We start from the raw sequence: 19,517 nt of genomic DNA, 5'->3' as shown, positions 1-19,517 counted from the left end.
CTCTCCCTCGTTCAGATGGTCTATAGTTTCAGAGCCCGGGCCCAAGGTTTGCAGAATAGCAACGCACAGTTTACAATAAATACATCGTTTTATACCAGAGAGAAACAGCTCCCTTCTCTCATCCACCTTTATCACTCAACTCTTAACACACCACTAATTATTCTGAAGTCAATACTAGAAATCCATTTTTTAAAACATGAACATTTATGTTCATTGCTCAATATATAAAAAAAACATTCTTTATTATTATTATTATAAATTTCACCACTTTGTAACATAAAATTGACTTTAATTGTGAGTTAAGGTATACCGAATAGCCCCAATAGCTTTCAACGGTACAGATTCTACACTGATGCCAACAATGAATTTTTGTTGCACAATATTTAATATTTCTATGTATATCTGATATCAGCTTAGCACCAGAAATGCGTTAACAAAAAAAAGGCATTTCCCCAAGTGGAGGCTTCATGAGATCAAGACGAGTCATCTTTACGTGTCAACTTACGACCCCACACTCGTTGTGTCCACTTCCCACCGTCGGAAGCAGATGTCCGTCAAAGTTGTCATTCAAGAATCAGGAGGCATTCGACTCTGTGACATCGCTTCTCAAACTTTAACATTTCAACCACAACCTCCTTAACTCTGAGAGCGTGCAAATGGAACCCAATGGTTTGGTTCCATTTGCACGCTCTCAGAGTTACAAACCTGGTCCATTCGGGACCCCCCTTCAAGTTACCCTGAGGGTCCCTGGACCCCCATTTCTGAGAACCTACAAGTCTGTGACATCATCATCCGCCACTCCCTCCCGCCACGCATAGGTGGTCTCCACAAGGACGTTTCCGTCCGAGAGGGTTTCACGAACACAGAAAACCAGCATCCCTTATTTCTTCAGACACTGGTACATGAGGGCCCGACGTGGGTTGATCCTTATTTCTTCAGACACTGGTACATGAGGGCCCGTGGGTTGAGCATGTAGCGCTCAGAGTTGAGTAACTTGGTCAGATACTGGGGCACGTGGGGCTGCGGCGTCATGTAGGACATGCCGGGAGTGACCGCCATGACGTCTGCGATCTTCTTCTTCATCTCCACTATCTCCCTGTCCTGCCTCACCACTTTACCTGCAGGAGAGACGCAAAGAAGAAAATGAGTTATTCTCAGTGTAACAAAACATTAGGAATATAGGACATTCCGAATAGGCACATATACCTGTATGGTCAAGTCAAGACTCTAAACAGACTGACTGACAAAGTCACAACCTCACAAGCACTCAAGAACATGTACTGTAGGCCTACAAGAAGAATTTCAAACAAACCAGGGGATGGGGAAGAGAGAGAGAGAGAGAGAGAGAGGGGGAGAGGGAGAGGGGGGGGGGGGTTAAGGGGGTAGGGGACCACCTTGCTCGATCTCCAGCTGTCTGCGGGTGTCCCCCAGGGCTGAGAAGAGGTCCAGTTTGATGCGCGTCTCGGCGCTCAGGTTGTACTCCAGATGCTGAGCCTTCTCCTGCAGCGCTGACAGGGTGGACAGCAGCATGTCCGTCTCTTGCTCCACACAGCGGTACTTCTCCAGCGCCTGGCATTATCACAAACAATCCAGAAAGAGATAGCGTTGGACGTCGCACCGTGTTGTTGTTGTTGTTATGGCGGCGGACCTCACAAGATGGCGCCACAGATGGGGCCGGCATCTTGTGAGGTCGTGAGGTCGTCTCCTTCTCTATATAAACACTAATTTAACCACTTAAACCCCAGGAGGGAAAACTTTCGCAGGAAAATAGCAGATCGACAAGCTTGTCGATCGGTTATTTTCTAATGTAGAGCAAAAACATAAAATACACTAGCATACAGCGCTGAGGGACTCCGCTCAACCATATGGGGTTTAAGTGGTTAACTCTGAGAGTGTACAAGTGTAAGAAAAGGTGCTGTACGTGATATTTATTGGTTTATTGGTTAAAACAAAATAATTTTAGTTAAAAGTTAAAAGCTTTATAATTTGATAGTAATCATCTCTATAGAGTGTTTGTTCAGTAACAGGGGTTTCCTGTCTCATATCTGAATACAGAGCTATTAACGTTCCTCCCAATATAAATAAATAATAATAACAAAAATAACAATAAAATGAATAATACAAATAATAAATTAAATCACTTACACCACCTTTAACACCCTTGTATGGTGACCGCTGTGTTCGCTTTGGTTCCCTGAGAATGTTGTGTTCTTTTGTTCTGTAGCATGTGTGTAGCTTCACATTAAGGTAGCTATCTCACTTTGGAACAAGCAACAAACACATATTTTTGATTGTTCGGATTTAACCACACAAGGTGCACTTCACCCATTTTCAACCTTATATGCTCATTATAAGATGGCAAATCTTATTTGAAATGTCTGTCCAATCCTGCCTACTGGTGATGTCATTGGTAAGCAGGTTTCTGAACTATCCACAGCCCTCCTCTGAGACACAGCAGTGAGTATACAGAAATGATACCACTAGCATCTTATAATTAGCAATAGTGAGGACCTTGCAAATAACAGTGGGGACAGTTGTTTTCAATATGAAGGTATGGTTGAAAATGGGTGAAGTTCTCCTTTAACCATTTCAACCCTGTATACTTAGGTATACGACAAATAGACAAAATAGCAGATATACAAGCTCACAACGTGTCACATGTGGCACGTTGTGAGATTGTAGTTCAGTTTTTTGTATTTAGATTATTTTTTTAAATGTAAAAAAAGATTTAGAAATGTTTTACCTATAATGACGTGCCCAAAATGAGTACGCCAGGTTGAAAAAAGTTAAGACGGTTATTGTTTCTATCATCCACTCAGGGAACCAATGCGGAAAACAAACAAAAGAAATATATACAAAACATTTCAAACACTGACGGCCAGCCGTTCATAAAACAGTCAAAGCTGCACATTACTGGAATGTGCCAAAGGATGCATTCTTTGGTTTCCATTCATGTCAGTCAATGGCTTCAGCATGGAGACACCTCTGACCCTTTGAGCAGTGCATTGTTTTTATGAAACACCTGGCTTGTGCTGCGGCATGCGTCATGGAGTGTATACATCACCACAAATTTAAATAAAAATTACACCAGTGGTTCTCAAACTCTTAATTTCAATGACCCCCAGTTTGCTAGGCATTACGCCACGGACCGCCATAACTCTGAGAGCGTACAAACGGGTCCATTTAGTTCCATTTCTACGCTCTCAGAGTTACAGACAAATAAGGTGTCCATTTGGTTCATAACTATCAACTATTTAGCTGGGGACCTCTTGGAACCCCCTCAAGGACCCCTGGGGGATCCAGAACCCCACTTTGAGAACCAGTGAAATACACACACAATACACCACAATACATAGTGCACACACTGTATCGATGCCACAATCAACAAAGTGTCGCTGGTTGATTTCACAGTGAAATATAAAGACACAGAACACATAAACAATGAATACAATGACAAAAACACATCATGAACAAGGATTAAAACAACACAAAACACGCATGCAATGACTAAAACAACATAAAACACACCATAGACAATGACATCTCTGGCAGAAACTTTTCTCAGTCAGGGGATTCAGGGGAGTATAAGTGCAGAGGAACGGAACCTTGTTACTCGTATTTCAAAAAGCTTCCTGATAAAATCCTCCTGCAACCGAGGGGGAGGATGGCCCGATATCTGCTGTCTTTCATGAACTTGAAAAAGGGAAAACGACATGCACATCCCCAACCTGAACTTGGGGATGCACATGCCCAACGCTCATTGAAAGCTTTGGACACCATACGCCAAGGGAAACTCATGAACACGGTGTTCCTGAGAAGATGGTGCAGCAAGCTATAGTCGGACACGAGCCAAGGTTCAGACCCACGATGGTGAGAACAAGATTGAGATACTTGTGGTAGTCCTACAGGGCGATAGACTGGCCCTCTTCCTGTTTATCGTCGTGATGGACCATGCCCTGAGACTATCAATCAGTGGCAGGGAGGAGACACTGGGGTTCTCGTTGGTCCCCAGGAAGACTCAGCGAGTACATCCCATCACGATCACCAACCTCGACTGTGCAGATGACATTGCCCTAGTCTCCGACACAGCAGAGAAAGGAAGGGAACTACTACTGGCTATTGGCCTGACACTCAATGCCAAGAAAACCAAAGTAATGTCAGTTAACACAGGTGGTCAAGAACTTACAAATATCTCAGTGCCTAGACTGCCTCGACGGAACAGGATCTGAAGATCCAGAGGGCATTGCCTAGGATGTCTTGTACGGGATGAGGAGAGAGTGCAAATCTGACATGGAGAAGACCTCAAGAGGCGGCCAATAGAATCAGTACTGCGGTACGTGGCCGAGACATGGATGCTCACAGGAAAAGTCTACACAGGAATGCGACGAATGGCACTTGATGCTATGTCACATGGGAGGACCATATCAGAAACGTGGACCTCTATACAGAGGCCTCCGGTGGGTCACGGACAAGGTCAGAGAGAGAAGGATGAGGCTGCGGCAGGGCACTGCGTCAGGCACCCGGGAACTGATGGCGAGGCAAACTGGCACTGTGGGAGACAACCCATGGCACAGCTATAGGAGGAGAAAGAGGTGCACCACCTACGTCGACACACTGCGGTCTGACAGCAGAGCTAGCAACGCCACAGAGCTCAAGACCCTGATACTAGACAGGAAAGTGTGGAAGGCAGCGATTCAGGAGTGCCGAGCTGGTGTCGGCTAGACCAGTGGTTCACAAACCTTTTAATGTTAAGGACCCCCAAATTGATATGTATTTGGCCGCGGACCCCCATCTGAAGACATTTTGTGACAGGGACTCCCATACAAGATTTGTGTTAAAATGTTTAAAAAATATTCCAAATGTTAAACATTTTTGCAAGATTTTTATTTTTCAAATAGCAGATCTACAAGCTCTTGTAGATCGGCTATTTTCAAATAGCCAATGTATATCGGGCTCAAGTGGTTAAACTGAATTGAATGCAAAATGAACAAATTTTGCTGGGAGCCCCCTGGTACCCCCCCAAGGACCCCTCATACATATCATGAACACAAAACACATCATAACAAGACTAAAATGATACAAAACACATCACAAACAATGAACACATCATAGACAATGACCGAATGACACAAAACATAAAATGACAAAACACATTTTAGCCATATAAAACGACTAAAACGTGACAAAATGTCTCAAACAACGCACTCAAATAACACAAAACCCATAACAATGACAAAAATGACACAACACATCGTAAACAACGACGCACATAACATCATAACCAATGACTGCAAACAGCAAACAAAGTAGAAAAACTGCACGAAACAAAAAAAGAAAACCCCCGAAGACAAGCCAAAGTACCGCAAAACGTAACAAGTCACCACAGACATTCAAACTGAACACGTTTCATTCCTGAGTAAAGTTAAAGGAATAATACCTCCACATCACTCTCTAGATCTAGCACACGGCCCTCTTTGACTTGACAGTCCAGCTGTAGTTGTTTGTACTCTGTTTCTAGATCTTTAACTCTTTTCCTTAACATTAGGGTCTCAGAATGTTCCTGCCTGGTGTGGGGGAAAACGGGAGAAAATGCAAAGTAACAGCAGGGACTTCAATTTCAGCTCAGGTGGATTTCACACAGAAAAGAGGGGGGGGGGGGGGTGATTTGTACTTGGTTGTGCGTCGGTGTCGTGCGTCAGTAAAGTGGTAGATTGTACGCTGTCGGATAGAATCCTCTTATCTCCATATTTTAACTTGACGTGTTTTTTTAAACACGTGTTTTTGTGTGTAAATTAACACCCTACTTGAGTGTACTGCAGCGTCACACAAAAGCATCAAAAGTAGCAGATCTGCAAGCTCGAAACGCGGCCCGAAGCGACGTGTTTCGAGCTTGTAGATCTGCTAACTTTGCTGTTTTTAATTTTGAATCCTGAAAAGTATCAGTTTTGGACATAATGAGGTTTCCACCTGACAGAGAGGAGATTTTCTAAATAGCAGATTGTCTATTTTCCCTGACACAGAGCACAACCAAATATAAATCAGGCAAAACATTGCATCGCCTGCATCTCTTGAAATGTAATTATTTCAAGCCGTGATTTTCTTTATATTCTTTGCTACTGTATATTGTACATGTATTTTGCTTACCTAAGCTGTTAGGATAAGGCATAAAGACACTGATCATTGTGAATTATTGGAGTGAATTGCACTGCGTAATATTATAAATACAAGAGGCAGTTTATTTGTCATATTCGCCAATTTAAAGGTGCTGTAAGTGATATTTTAAAAAAAAGTTTTTTTGTTTTGTTAAAATGTTAAAGCTCTATTAATCTGATAGTAATCATTCTTAGAGTTTGTGTTCAGTAACAGGGGTCCCCTGTCTCATCTCTTTAGTAAACAGAAAAATAAAGGTTCAGGTGGGACACCAATTTCGTCCAATCAGAATCAGTGTCCCAATTTGATGAAATTGATGAAAAGAACGGACCCTGTTACTGAACAAACTGTCATTATAGCAATGATATCACAATATAGAGATTTTTTTGTTTCTGTCGCATTCCTGAGCCAATAATTTGATGACCGGGGGAGACAAATGCGACAAAAACAAAATCAATCTCCATGAATTCAAGGCTTCACGGGGTGTGTAATTGATAGAAAATAAGTATTTTTGGGGGTGAACTACCCTTTAACGCTTATTTTAACAACAACAACAAAAAAACTAATACCATTTACACCTCCTTTAATTCTATCTTTAGACAAGTTATAGCTAAAACCCTTCAATAAAAACGGATTCAACCAAATAAACAACTATGTATTTTGAGGTGTTGTTACCTGTTAGCTAGGCTGCGTGCGGAGCTAGCAGCCTCGTCCTGTTTGTGCTGCTGTAGCTCGGTCAGTTGTCTCTCTACGGAGAGTCTGGCCTCCGTCTCGGCTCTGGTCTTCTTCTCCAGCATGGCGCTGGTCTGCTTGTCCTTCTGCTTGCTTTTGCTCAGACACAAAATCCTGCCGCACACATAAAAGAGACCAGACGTCAGGGTTCCATTTTGTAAAAGGAATGGATCTACAAACTATGATTTCTTTTTAAATCGTGGAAAATGTGTGCAAATCTTTGAATATAATATAAAAGCGAACATTTTTGACTCAAATTGTCTTTCTAGGGGATTCTACAAATGTCTTCTAAATCCTAAAAAAAAGTGTTATTGTTGCTATCATATCAGTGGTTCTCAAACTCTTTATGTCAAGGACCCCCAAAATTATATGTATTTTGCCATGGACCCCCATCTCAAAATATGTTTTGCCAGATACCCCCAAATGCACAAATCAGAGTTAAAAATGTTCACTTTAAAACATATATATTCAAAGATTTGCAGCAATTTTCCTGTTTTCTCAAAAATAGCAGATCTACAAGCTCGTAGCGCGGCACTTATTAAATTGTGATATTATCAAACATAATTATCTACATTTCTCAATAGAAATCTGACCAGAGGCAGCAGGGATAAAACACATCCCCATCTTCATAATTTAACTTTTTGTGCTTTTTTTTTTCATAAATTAACGCCCTAAATGACCATACCACAGCGTCACACAAAAGCCTCACAAGTAGCAGAAGCTTGTAGATAGCTTGTAGATATATACAATTATTTACTTATAATTGTATTTTTTGCAACTTTTGGGTCCCCCAAAATGTATCTTGTTGGGTCTCGAGCTGAAAAGGGGTTGAGAAACACTTTTGATGTGGCAGAAAATGAATTGATTGCAATGCACAACTTGTGCCTGTAGAGGGCGCCGGATTACTTGTTCTGGAGCAGCGTGTTGGACTGTCTGAGCAGGGAGAGCTCCGGTCTCAGGCTCCTCTCACTGTTGGTCAGGTTGTTCATGTGACTCCTCAGCTCCTGCTCACTCTGTCTGCTGCTCTGCAGCTCCGCCTTCAGCCTCCTCAGCTCCTGGTCCAGCCTGGGGCGAGAGACACCGGCAGACACGAGAGAGAGAGAGAGAGAGAGAGAGAGAGAGAGAGAGAGAGAGAGAGAGAGAGAGGAAAGGATAAGTTGCTTATCAGTGCTTCTCAAACTTCTTCATGTCAAGGACCCCCAAATTGATGTGTATTTGGTCGCGGACCCCCCCATCTGCAAATGTTTTGTGCCAGGGGCCGCCAAAAGAGAAGATTTGTGTTAAACAATTTAAAATGACTCAAAATGTTTCAAACGCTTTCAAGATTTTTCAAAAATGACACACTGTGAGCTTGTAGATCTGTTATTTTTGATTAGCCAACATATAAATGGATGAGTTGGTTCGAATGACGCAATTTTCTAAATAATGTTGATTAAATGTTCTCTTATGGGGGTCCCTGGCACAAAGTCCTTTCAGATGGGGGTCCGCAAATTGCTATGAATACATAGCAATTTGGGAGGTCCGTGACATGATGAAAAACCACTGGTTAACCCTTTCATCTCTCTAAGCCCTGACACCATCCATTAAAAGATGTGCATAGGACCACAATGGAAACAAGTCCCCAGGACTTTTTTTTTAAAGAGATTTTAGCCTCAATCTCTTACTGTACCTCGTGCTGTTTTACATTTATGACTAATAAAGCAATCAATCAATATTTAAAAAGAAAACGGAACCTTCACGGAGTCGTACTTAGAGATCTGTTCGGCGTGATGATGCTGCTGCTGAGCGGCCGTGGCGGTCCTGTCCGCCGCCCTCTGCTGCTTGTCCGTCCTGCCCGCCGTGGTGCACGGGGGGGAGGGCGCGCCAGTGCCGTTGCTCCTGCGAGCCTTTGGCGAGGGGGGGCTCTTGGTGGCGCGCACCACGCCTCCTCTGCCTGCCTGCTCCTCCTGAGGTGGGCTCTCTGCAAGGTTAGCGTAGTTAGAGGTAAGGCGTAAGTGTGACAGTAGGCTACTCATTGGTATAGAGAGTGTTTGTTCAGTAACAGGGGTCTCCTTTTTGCAAAGTGAAGAACCAAAAAAAACAGTGAGCAGACAGAATTGGAAGAGGAACACTGTCAAATTGAAGCTGATATAATTGGGTACTCTCTCCTGATTGGATTAAACTAGCAACCCACCTGAAAATGTATTTTCAGTTTCCTAAAGAGCTGGAGAGACCCCTGTACCCTCCACCCTACAGTATATTTCTATTAAAGAACTAAGGACTAAGACTAATAAAAACGAACTAAAACTAAGCCTTCTAAAAAATACAAAAAATGAAGTAGCAAAACTGCTTAAAAAACGAATACAAACTAAAATGAAATTGAAAACATACATGGCAAGGCAGAGCTATAGCTGCCATGTCAGGAAAAAAATAATCTATGAGATACGTATCACATTAACGTGCTAAGTATCACTTTTTTCCTGACATGGCAGCAATACGTGTCATTTGAAAAACATAAGTCAAAATGAAATGAAAATTAAAAAACTAAAATGTATTTAAGGTTAAAATACTGGTTGAAATCAAACCAAAGCTGCGAACACTAATATGTTATGCACATTTTAAAACGTTAACGTCACTGCTTCCATGACTATAATTTGGCAACTTTATTGCTTTTGTACTTTAGATTAGAGCTTCTTGCATGTGCTTATTGTAGTTGGATTATAATGTTTTAATTAGGTAGAATATTTGAATAGAAAGGCCTAATAACCAAGGACAGGGGTCGCAAATTAGCCTTGGCTAGAAACCTCTCACACAATGCGTCTCATGTTTTTATAACGTGATACTAACCCTGTCAAATAAACATTTAAATAAATACAAAAATAATAACCTTGCTTCTCCGGGGTCCCGGTGGAGGACGACTCCGGCGGAGTCCCTCCCGCCCCGGAGTGCGGGGGGTGGTGGTGGTGGTGAGGAGGAGGGTGAGGAAGGTGGGGGTGTTCCCGAGACTCACTGGCGCCACCGGCAGGCTTGGCTGAGGATGACGACGACGATGATGATGTGCGGCGGTTATTGGAGTCGGGTGGCGGTGCTGCTCTGCTGCTGTCTGTTGTTGTTGTTGTTGCTGCTGCGGCGGCTCTGTCCTGGCTGTGGATCTGCAGACACTCCAGCATGGTGTGAGCCGAGTCTTCCTGAACCACCACGGTGCCGTTGGTACACTGGTACTCACTGCTGCTCTCTGCCCTGCTCTTCCACCTGGATGATGCTGCAACAACCACCACATCATGACAACGGATTAAAATGTGAAGGTCATCCCCATCAAGTAGTGGAGAGCTACTTTTTGCCTTAAATAGGGACACCTAGACGAGGCAGAATTTCAGAAAATGTGCTTGTTTTAAGTGCTGAAGGCAAATCGTGTTAATTTTTATGACATACATGTTTTCTAGTAATGCCTCAAAATTGACAATTTGAAGATGGCTGCCGACTCCGAGTCGACCCACTGTTTGGGAACCAGTATTATATAGACAGAGAACTTACTGGTGTTGAGCTGCAGGACCGGAGGCAGGCTGTGCTGCAGCAGGTGCATGTGGAAGTCGTTGTCGTTCTGCACAGCTTTCTGTGTCCGCAGCCGGAACACGTTGGTGAAGTAGCAGGTCGCATCGAAACCCAGGTACACCACAGGATATCCGATACTGAACACCAGTACACATACACACAGGCACACGCACACACATGCACACACGCACACGTGCACGCGCACAGGCACACGCACAGGCACACGCACACACCAGACAAGCAGTTGCAATGTTACACTGCAATGTGTGTATATAGTACATAAAGGTAAACTGTCAGAAGGAGACTCGCTCACTGCATAGACGTTAAGGAAAACTCCTTAGACAGACTTAAAGAAAAAAATGTTTTCTTTATTTTATGATGCTCATCTTGTGCTCGGTGCTCAAAGTGAATTAAAAAGCAAACGTTTCAGTCCTCCCACGACCTTCGTCAGTGCTATAAGGGTGGCATATATACAGTAGTATAGTACATGAAAGACCTTGCACCAATGGTTATCTTCAAAAAAAGATCTATCCATCTTAAGATAGATTATCAGAAATGGACATTGTAAAATAAAATGTAAAAATATCTTTCAAAATATTTTCGTGAACGGAAATGACGAACAAGAACAACAGATGACAGCTTCCGTTCTCTGCTTTCGGGTGGTGTAGTTCCACACTTATAGCATTCGGATATTGCGGAATAGTTGTCTGGCTACGCGAGACTAGGGTCCATTTGGTTCCATTTATATAAGTAAGTAAGTAAGTAAGTAAGTAAGTCATTTGTATACTCTTCAGAGTTACAAGTCTGCAAGGGTCCATTTGGTTCCTATCATTTAGCTGGGGACCCCATGGAACCCGCTTAAGGACTCCATGTTGAGAACCAGTGCATTAGACCAGTTTCCCAAACACTGGGTCAGGACCCTTTTGTGGGTCGCATGCCCATTTTTATGGGTCCCTTACATTGTTTTTAGTTTCCTACATTTTGTTAATAATTTCATAAATAAATGTAAAAACAAATAAATCTAAGAAATTCCATACATTAGAAAGAAGAAAAAAAGACTGAAGAAGAAGTGAAAATAGCAGAGTGTGAGCTTGTAGATCTGTTATTTTCACTATAGTTTGGGAGACATCAAATTTCTCTTTTGGGGCGTCGAGCTGAAAAGTTTGGGAACCTCATGCATTAGACCAACCTACCAGTGTGCAGCGAACAGATGAGACAGGTTATTGGCGTGGGAGTTCTTCAGGTCTTTGAGACGCAGCGAAGCCTCCGTGTAGACCAGCAGCACCCATAGAGACACCGTGGAAATGCACATACCTTTCTCTGAAGAGACACAACATATAGACACCTTGATAACTTTATCTGAAGGGACAGAACATATATACACCTTGATATCTTTATCTGAAGAGACACAACATAGACACCTTGATACCATGACATAAGTTCAACTCTCACCTGTGTGCCATATGTAGTTGAACAGGACGTAGGTGCTGGCCCCAAAGAACAGCCAGTGCAGTGGGACAAAGATTAAGCAGAAAATGTCCAGCGTGAACGCAGCACACACAAACACCACACAGATCACCTGCGGACAAACAATGCGTTCAACTTTAGAATGGTGGTGCATGACATTCGCATCCCCCACTGTCAATGTGGTCAAACAAAATCAAAAGCAACATAATTGCTAATGCAAAACTTTTTTTTGTTGGTCTATCTATAGCATTGAATTTCACGGCTAGTGTTTTGTTCAGTAACAGGGGTCTCCCCATCTCTCCAGCTCTTAGAAAACATACATGTTCAGGTTGGGACACTATTATAATGACATGCCCCGAATATAGGGACGCCATGGGTTCATGTGGTTAAATGGATCAAATAACCTCACCAGGCCGTGGCAGTGGAAGGTGGTGTAGACGCTGCCAAAGAACAGCCAGCAGGGCCACAGGTACTCCAACCTGAACTCCAGGATGAAGTCCGCCAGTAGCACCAGAGTCCACACCATCATGAACTTCAGGAAGGTGTAAGCACTGTATAAACACACAAACAAACAGAGTCCATATCATCATAATGCATTTCAGGAAGGTGTAAGCTAAGCCCCCAGAACCCAGTGGTTGCATTGAAGCGCATTGGACATGCTGGCCATTCATAGGTACTGCAGCTCAAAACGGCTGGGGCCACTGTACTGTACATGAACGAGCGAAAACGGTTTCGACCAATGAGCTCGACTCACTGGCTTGCGCACAAGCGTGCGCACTGGGCTGCGCACCGACGTGACGCCAATCACGTCACCTCTGTGGCGCAAAACGTGTCACAGGGGCCCCAAATAGGCCTTGCCCATCACATTTTCCAACACGGAAGAAGGGGTGATTTCGCCTCCTGCCCTGGGTGAGAAACTCAATGCAAGTGGATGGGACGGGATATCCGGTGCCCTCTCTATTATTTTTTAACTCTACAGCTGAATTCCAATACCCCAAATCTCGGCCACTCGCTCACTCCCACTCGGTCACTCCAGCTTGACCCGGAAATAGTTTGGGCCCAATTGTTCATTTGCTTTTTGGAGGAGGCGATTGGAGTCGAGTGGAGGAGGCGAGTCGGCTCTCCGAGTCCGCATGGAGCGAGAGTACATCAAGTGTACGCTCGACCACTCTCCACATCTCCTCGCAGAAGACTTCCGCATGACGTGTACACGTTCTTTTTTGTTTTTTTCCCCTTCTCCCGTGACGTATACATGGTCTTCCTCCACACACACGCACACACACACACACACACACACACACACACACACACACACACACACACACACACACACACACACAGACACACACATGCACACACACACACACACACACACACACACACACACACACACACACACACACACACACACACACACACACACACACACACACACACACACACACACACAATGTGAGTACTTTGTGGTACTTCCACCACTGGTGACGACCACACACGCTGGTACTGTACTATACATGACACTTTGCATATAAATACTGCACATGCAAATATATGCTGCATAGGGCGGCCATAGGTGAATGGACCAGCTCAGTGGACTTGTGGTTAAACATGTCTATCCTGAAATTGGGAGGTCCGAGGATCAATCCCAGGCCAAGTCACACGGTATACTGTGATGCCCCACTCCCTTATATGGAGTGTTATAGGAGTGTCTGCTCTGCTCATGCTGTTCCTTCTAGGACTACTGTAGGTGAACAGGGTGGGGCAGTCTATAGCCTTATAGCGGGGTTTTGGCTCAAGGTGTAAGTGACCATTGCCCCATAGTTTGTGTTAGGGTTGCTAAAGCGGATAAAACTAAGGGGCGGATGATCAATAAACGTAATTTTAAATCTTTTACAGAACAGAGTTTTTTACATGATTTATTTTATTCTGATTTGGACAGTGTAATTTTATCTCAAGACCCTGATTTAGCTCTTAATTTATTCTCTACTATTTTTAATTCTGTGAATGAGAAACATGCCCCCTACAAGAACCTTAGAGTGAAGGATCGATCGAGTCCCTGGTTCTCAGCGGATCTCAAAGAGGCCCTCCGCCACAGAGACGTGGCCTGGTCAAAGGCCAGAAATTCGGGTGAACCAGCTGACTGGTTATCATTCAGAATTTTGAGAAACAAAGGTTTCAGTATGATCAGAAAGGCCAAATCAGATTTTTATTTAGCTAGTTTTGACAAGGCACAAGGTAATGCGGCTAGTTTCTGGAAGGTCGTAAAATCATTAAAAGCGAGGCCGGCCTCCTCTCTCCCGACACAGATCAACAGTGAAAGTGGGGTTATTTTAAATAAATCTGATATCTGTGATGCTTTTAACCATCATTTTATATTATCTGGCAACCTATTTGATAGGCAAGCTGTCAGCCTGGCACCATCAGATCAGGGCAGGGATTTAGTCACTGACAGCTCACTCAATTTGTCCCCTCCCAGCTTTTCATTTAGACCAGTGACACACTCAGAAGTTTTAACTGCACTTTCACAAATATGCATTAAGAAGTCAAAGGGTGCAGATGATTTTAACCCTTATCTACTGCGTCTTAGTGCTTTTATAATTGCTGCACCACTTGTCCACATTTTTAATTTATCACTTACCTTAGGCGCTATTCCCACAGTCTGGAAAGAAGCTCAGGTTATCCCACTTCATAAAGGTGGTGATCAAGCTGATTTAAATAATTACCGCCCAATTTCAAAATTGTGCTGTCTAGCCAAGATCCTTGAATCCCTAGTAAGTTCCCAATTACGTTCTTTTCTAAATACACATCACATACTCCAACCCCAACAGTCAGGATTCAGACCAGGTCATAGTACGGTTACAGCTACAACACTGGTTACAAATAACATACTAACTGCTCTAGATAATCACCATCACTGTACAGCCATTTTTACTGATCTTTCTAAAGCGTTTGACACTGTGGACCATTATATTTTATTACAGAAGCTAACCTCCATTGGCTTGGATAATTGCTCCATCAGATGGTTTGCCAACTATTTAACGGGTAGAACTCAAGCTGTTCTTGCAGATGGTTTCAGTTCCAGTTCTTTGGCAATTGGGAAAGGGGTCCCGCAGGGTTCAATTTTGGGCCCCCTTTTATTCACTCTGTATGTAAATAACATTGCACTCCCTTCTCCGCACTGGGATGTCCATTTCTATGCAGATGACACCATTTTATACAGTATTGGCCCAACATTGGAAGTGGCCACTGCAAATTTGCAGACCGCCTTCAATAGGTTTCAACAGGCTCTAATTGACCTCAAGCTTGTCTTAAACTCCAATAAAACAAAATGCATGGTTTTTACTAGGTCTCCAGATTTAAATCCCTTTACCGGTATTTATACTCTGAAAGGTGAACTAATTGAGCTGGTCACTTCTTATAAGTACCTGGGCATCTGGCTAGATGCCAAGCTCTCATTTAAGGTTCATACCGAGAACCTAATCAAAAAACTAAGAGGACAAATAGGTTTCCTCTATAGAAACAGGTCCTGTTTTTCCTTTTCCAGCAGAAAGACTTTAATTCAATCTGTAATAATGTCTGTTTTTGACTATGGGGATATATTGTATATGCATGCTTCAAACTCCACACTGAAGCCTCTTGATGCAGTCTACCACAGTGCCCTGCGTTTTATTACTGGCGATGATTATCTCACCCATCACTGTATTTTATATGATAAAGTGGGTTGGCCATCTCTCACTGTGCGTAGAGAGCAACATTGTATTTTATTTATTTATAAGGCCTTATGTGGTAAGCTTCCTTTGTACCTATCCTCACTTCTGGAACCTAAGGTTACAGGTCATTCAACACGTTCACAATCCCACATTAGATACACCATTCCGCGTAAGAGCAGTGAACAAGGAAAGACTGCTTTCATGTATTATGCTCCACACAAATGGAACAAACTTCAGGATTCTCTGAAACTGGAGCGATTGGTCTCAATTGAGACATTTAGGGTGCTTCTCGATGACGCACTACACAGTGATTGCACCTGCTTCATGTAACTCTATGTTTACTTGCATCTGTGACACTGTAATATGATTCAAATGTTTGTTGTTGTTTTTCATTGTATATGTATACTTTACATGCTGTCATCAGGGCGTCCTTGAAAAAGAGAGCTTGCTCTCAATGGGCTTCCCTGAATAAATAAAGGAAAAAGAAAGAAAGAAAGTCTACCAATCTCCTAATGGCTCATTGGAGAGCACCTGGGCCCGGTGCCTCAGGAGTCTATAAAAGCCAGCCCATGATCAGTGTATGATGAGATCCAGAGGAGAGAGGACTGCTGTCCTCTTCTGCTGCTCCCCATGCTTCTGTTTTGTTCTATTTGATTATTCTTTCCATCCACACAACCCTGCACTACACCATGTTCCACTCATCCACACTTACACCACTGGTTTACTGACTCCACACCTCATTGGATCCTTACTGTTAAGTAAGAGTACTAATGTTTGAAAATAGCAGATCTACAAGCTCACAACGCGACGCGACGCGTTGTGAGCTTGTAGATTGGCTATTTTCAAATAGCCTATGTATAAAATAGGGCTGAAGTGGTTAATGTATGTTTTATAATATAATAATTTAAATCTACAAAGTAACTAGTAACTCAAGTTTTCAAATAATTGTAGTGGAGTAAAAAGTACAATATTTGCCTCTGAAATGTAATCGAGTAGAAGTAAAAGTACTGAAAATTGTAAATACTCCAGCAAAGTAAAAATACCTCAAAATTGTACTTACAGTACTTGAGTAAATGTACGTTGTTACTTTACACCATGGAGGTAAGTCCCTGTGACAGATTCCATTTCTGAAATAAAATAAACTTTTCTTTTTGAAAATCTTTTGAAATGATAATTTAAAAAAATATATTTTTTTAACATGTGACACAAAAACGGGCCTGCGACCCAAAAACTGGTCCTATTGTTTGGGAACCACTGATCAATAATATGTGTAGCAATAATGTCCTTAAGTCATTGTGTGAATCAATATTGCTTTTCTGCGCCACTCAAGATGGTCTTTATAAGCTGCTCTACACTCCAAACACAGACTATAGACCAGTAACAGACCATTCTCCTTTGTTCATCATGATGGGTTCATCTATAGGCTACTAACACATCGCTGCTTCTTTGTTTGGTAACCATGGCAATGTCTCCTCTCTCTCGCGGTGAGACGTACCGTTATGCCCCAGCAGCAGCAGACACACACAGTCAACACAAAGAAGTAGCCTCATAACATCAACCGATACACGAATAATAACCTATTAATTTATCGAATAGCCTGCACAATATCTAATATCTCTACATTTAATACAAAGCACATATATGTAACTACTGTGTCTGCAGTTGCAGACACAGTAATTGTCTAAAATAAAAATGAAAACATATTTTTCATTTTAACCATTTAAACTCGAGGGAAATTTTAGCAGAAAATAGCAAATCCAGCTTGTAGATCTGCTATTTTCAAATAAGATAAATGAATGTAGAGGCTCTGCATATGTGTGACGGGACCTCAACAACAAAGCGACAGAGAAAATGTAAATAGCTATAATACCGAATGACATCTCCTAACAACGCAAAATGTGCACTGGAGGCTGTTTATGGCCATGCAAATTTAAAAGATGAAAACAAAAGAAAAGCAGTAAAATCAATGTAACATTACTGCTTTGTTTCTGCATAATGTTGTTATACGGTAGTAAACCGTTTGTGTCTAGACTCAGTCTAGACGCTGCCTGACTGTTTCAATAATATCATCTTCACGTGTCAAATAATATGTTCTTATATGAGCCTATTACATAATAATAATAATAATAATAATAATGGGCTTATCATTGATAATAATGATAGGCTATAGGCTAATAATACTACTACTACTACTTATAATAATATTAATATTCATATTAATAATAATAATAATGATAATATGCCTAATACAAATAACAACACTAATGCTACAACTAATAGGCCTAATAACAATTAAAGTATACTAGGCAATAACAAGAAGCATGTTGTCACACTGTAACCAAACCAAAGCTCCTTTTGCATAAAACATGGCGTAGCCTGTAGCCCATAGACGTTAATGTCTGAAAGAAACAGTGCAAAAAGAAAAGCCAACAACAGCCCCCAAGAAAAGCCCATCCTCTCCCTCCATCAAACTGCATATAAGTCTCTTATTCATTGGCTCAATTCTACACAATGTACAGGCTATAGATTTATTCATAATAGCCTATTATATATATATATATATATATATATATATATATATATATATATATATATATATATATATATATATATATATATATATATATATATATATATATATATATATATATATATATATATATTCAATGTACAGGCTCATACACATACATAGATTTCTTCATAATAATTAATCTATATTGTCATAATTGAGAGACGATGACAGACAGACAGAGGCGCAAACAGGTGATGATGATGACGATTGATGATGATGGTTACATTGTAGCACAAAGAAGCCGACAGACACCACAACAAAAGCGCCGCTCATGTCGATGCGTCATCAGCGGGTACATTGAGGCAATAACAGGGGTCTTCAACGCTTTTCAGGCCATGGACCCCCTAGCTGAGAGAGGGAATAAGCAGGGACCCCCCCACCACCACTATATATTGTGTCAAATGTGTGTTTTCAGACAATTAAAGACTTAAACCCTCAATCCTTTGCAAACTTGACCTATGGCTGTTACTTGGTCCGCTCTTTCTGCTATTTTCGGCTAACGTTCCCCTCAGAAAAGGGATTTTTAGGGTTTAAGTGGTAAAAAAAAAAAAATCCATATCACACAAAGATTTGTCCCCCCCCCCCCGTAGTGTCTCTAATGATGACCCCCTAGGGGTCCCGGACCCGGACCCCCTGTTGAAGACCCCCCTGTATAATTAGGCTATAATATAACATGCCTCCATCCATCCATACCTCTCAGAGATCCTCTCCGTTATCTTCATCTTCTTCATCTTCCGTAGCCTGCCGCCGTCCACACAGCGTTTCTTCATCGTATGGCCTCTATCCTTTAAGTGAGATTATCCACCCACCGCGGCGAGGATACGCGGCACAACGATTACGAAGAGAAAATAAAGAGATCTGTGTGTTTTTCTTTATTGCTTTGGTTGGTTGGTTGGTCGGCAGTGATCTGTCTATAGTCTACAGCCTGCGCTGCGTGGGAACGGATCTGCGCATGCCCCGTTCTCGTTCATAAGCCTATCATTTATAGTCGGGGTACCACGGTGGCGAGCAGTGGTGGGAAAAGTACTCAAATGTTTTACTTAAGTAAAAGTATCAATACTGCAATGTAGAAGTATATACTCTGTTACAAGTAAAAGTCCGTAGTAAAAAATGTAGCCTACTAGAGTAAAAGTACAAAAGTGTTGGCAACAGTATTTCTACATTGTGGTATTGGTACTTTTACTTAAGTACAAAATGTCAGTAGGCCTACTTCTTCCACCACTTCCACCATGCCATCTTGTGGTGGAACATTTTCATACAACATAATGTGTTCAATATTATATATATATATATATATATATATATATATATATATATATATATATATATATATATATATATATATATATATATAT

At 41.9% G+C, this 19,517-nt stretch overlaps 1 protein-coding gene across 1 annotated transcript; it reads right to left on the bottom strand.

Moving 5' to 3' along the window:
• Positions 1–927: 927 nt before the first annotated feature.
• LOC311063002 (macoilin-1) lies at positions 928–18,932 on the bottom strand (the record flags this gene model as incomplete). Its single annotated transcript, XM_084082219.1, has 12 exons — positions 928–1,118; positions 1,395–1,569; positions 5,438–5,564; positions 6,826–6,996; positions 7,789–7,947; positions 8,632–8,842; positions 9,749–10,123; positions 10,396–10,550; positions 11,607–11,733; positions 11,866–11,992; positions 12,290–12,431; positions 18,856–18,932. 12 exons carry the CDS (start codon positions 18,930–18,932, stop codon positions 928–930), a joined length of 2,037 nt encoding a protein of 678 aa, XP_083938345.1.
• Between the last annotated feature and the right edge of the window lie 585 nt (positions 18,933–19,517).

The sequence above is a fragment of the Gymnoscopelus microlampas genome, assembly GCF_963454915.1.
Source record: "Gymnoscopelus microlampas genome assembly, chromosome: 16".
Classification (NCBI taxonomy): Eukaryota; Metazoa; Chordata; class Actinopteri; order Myctophiformes; family Myctophidae; genus Gymnoscopelus; species Gymnoscopelus microlampas.
This window is presented reverse-complemented; position numbering and strand designations above follow the sequence as displayed.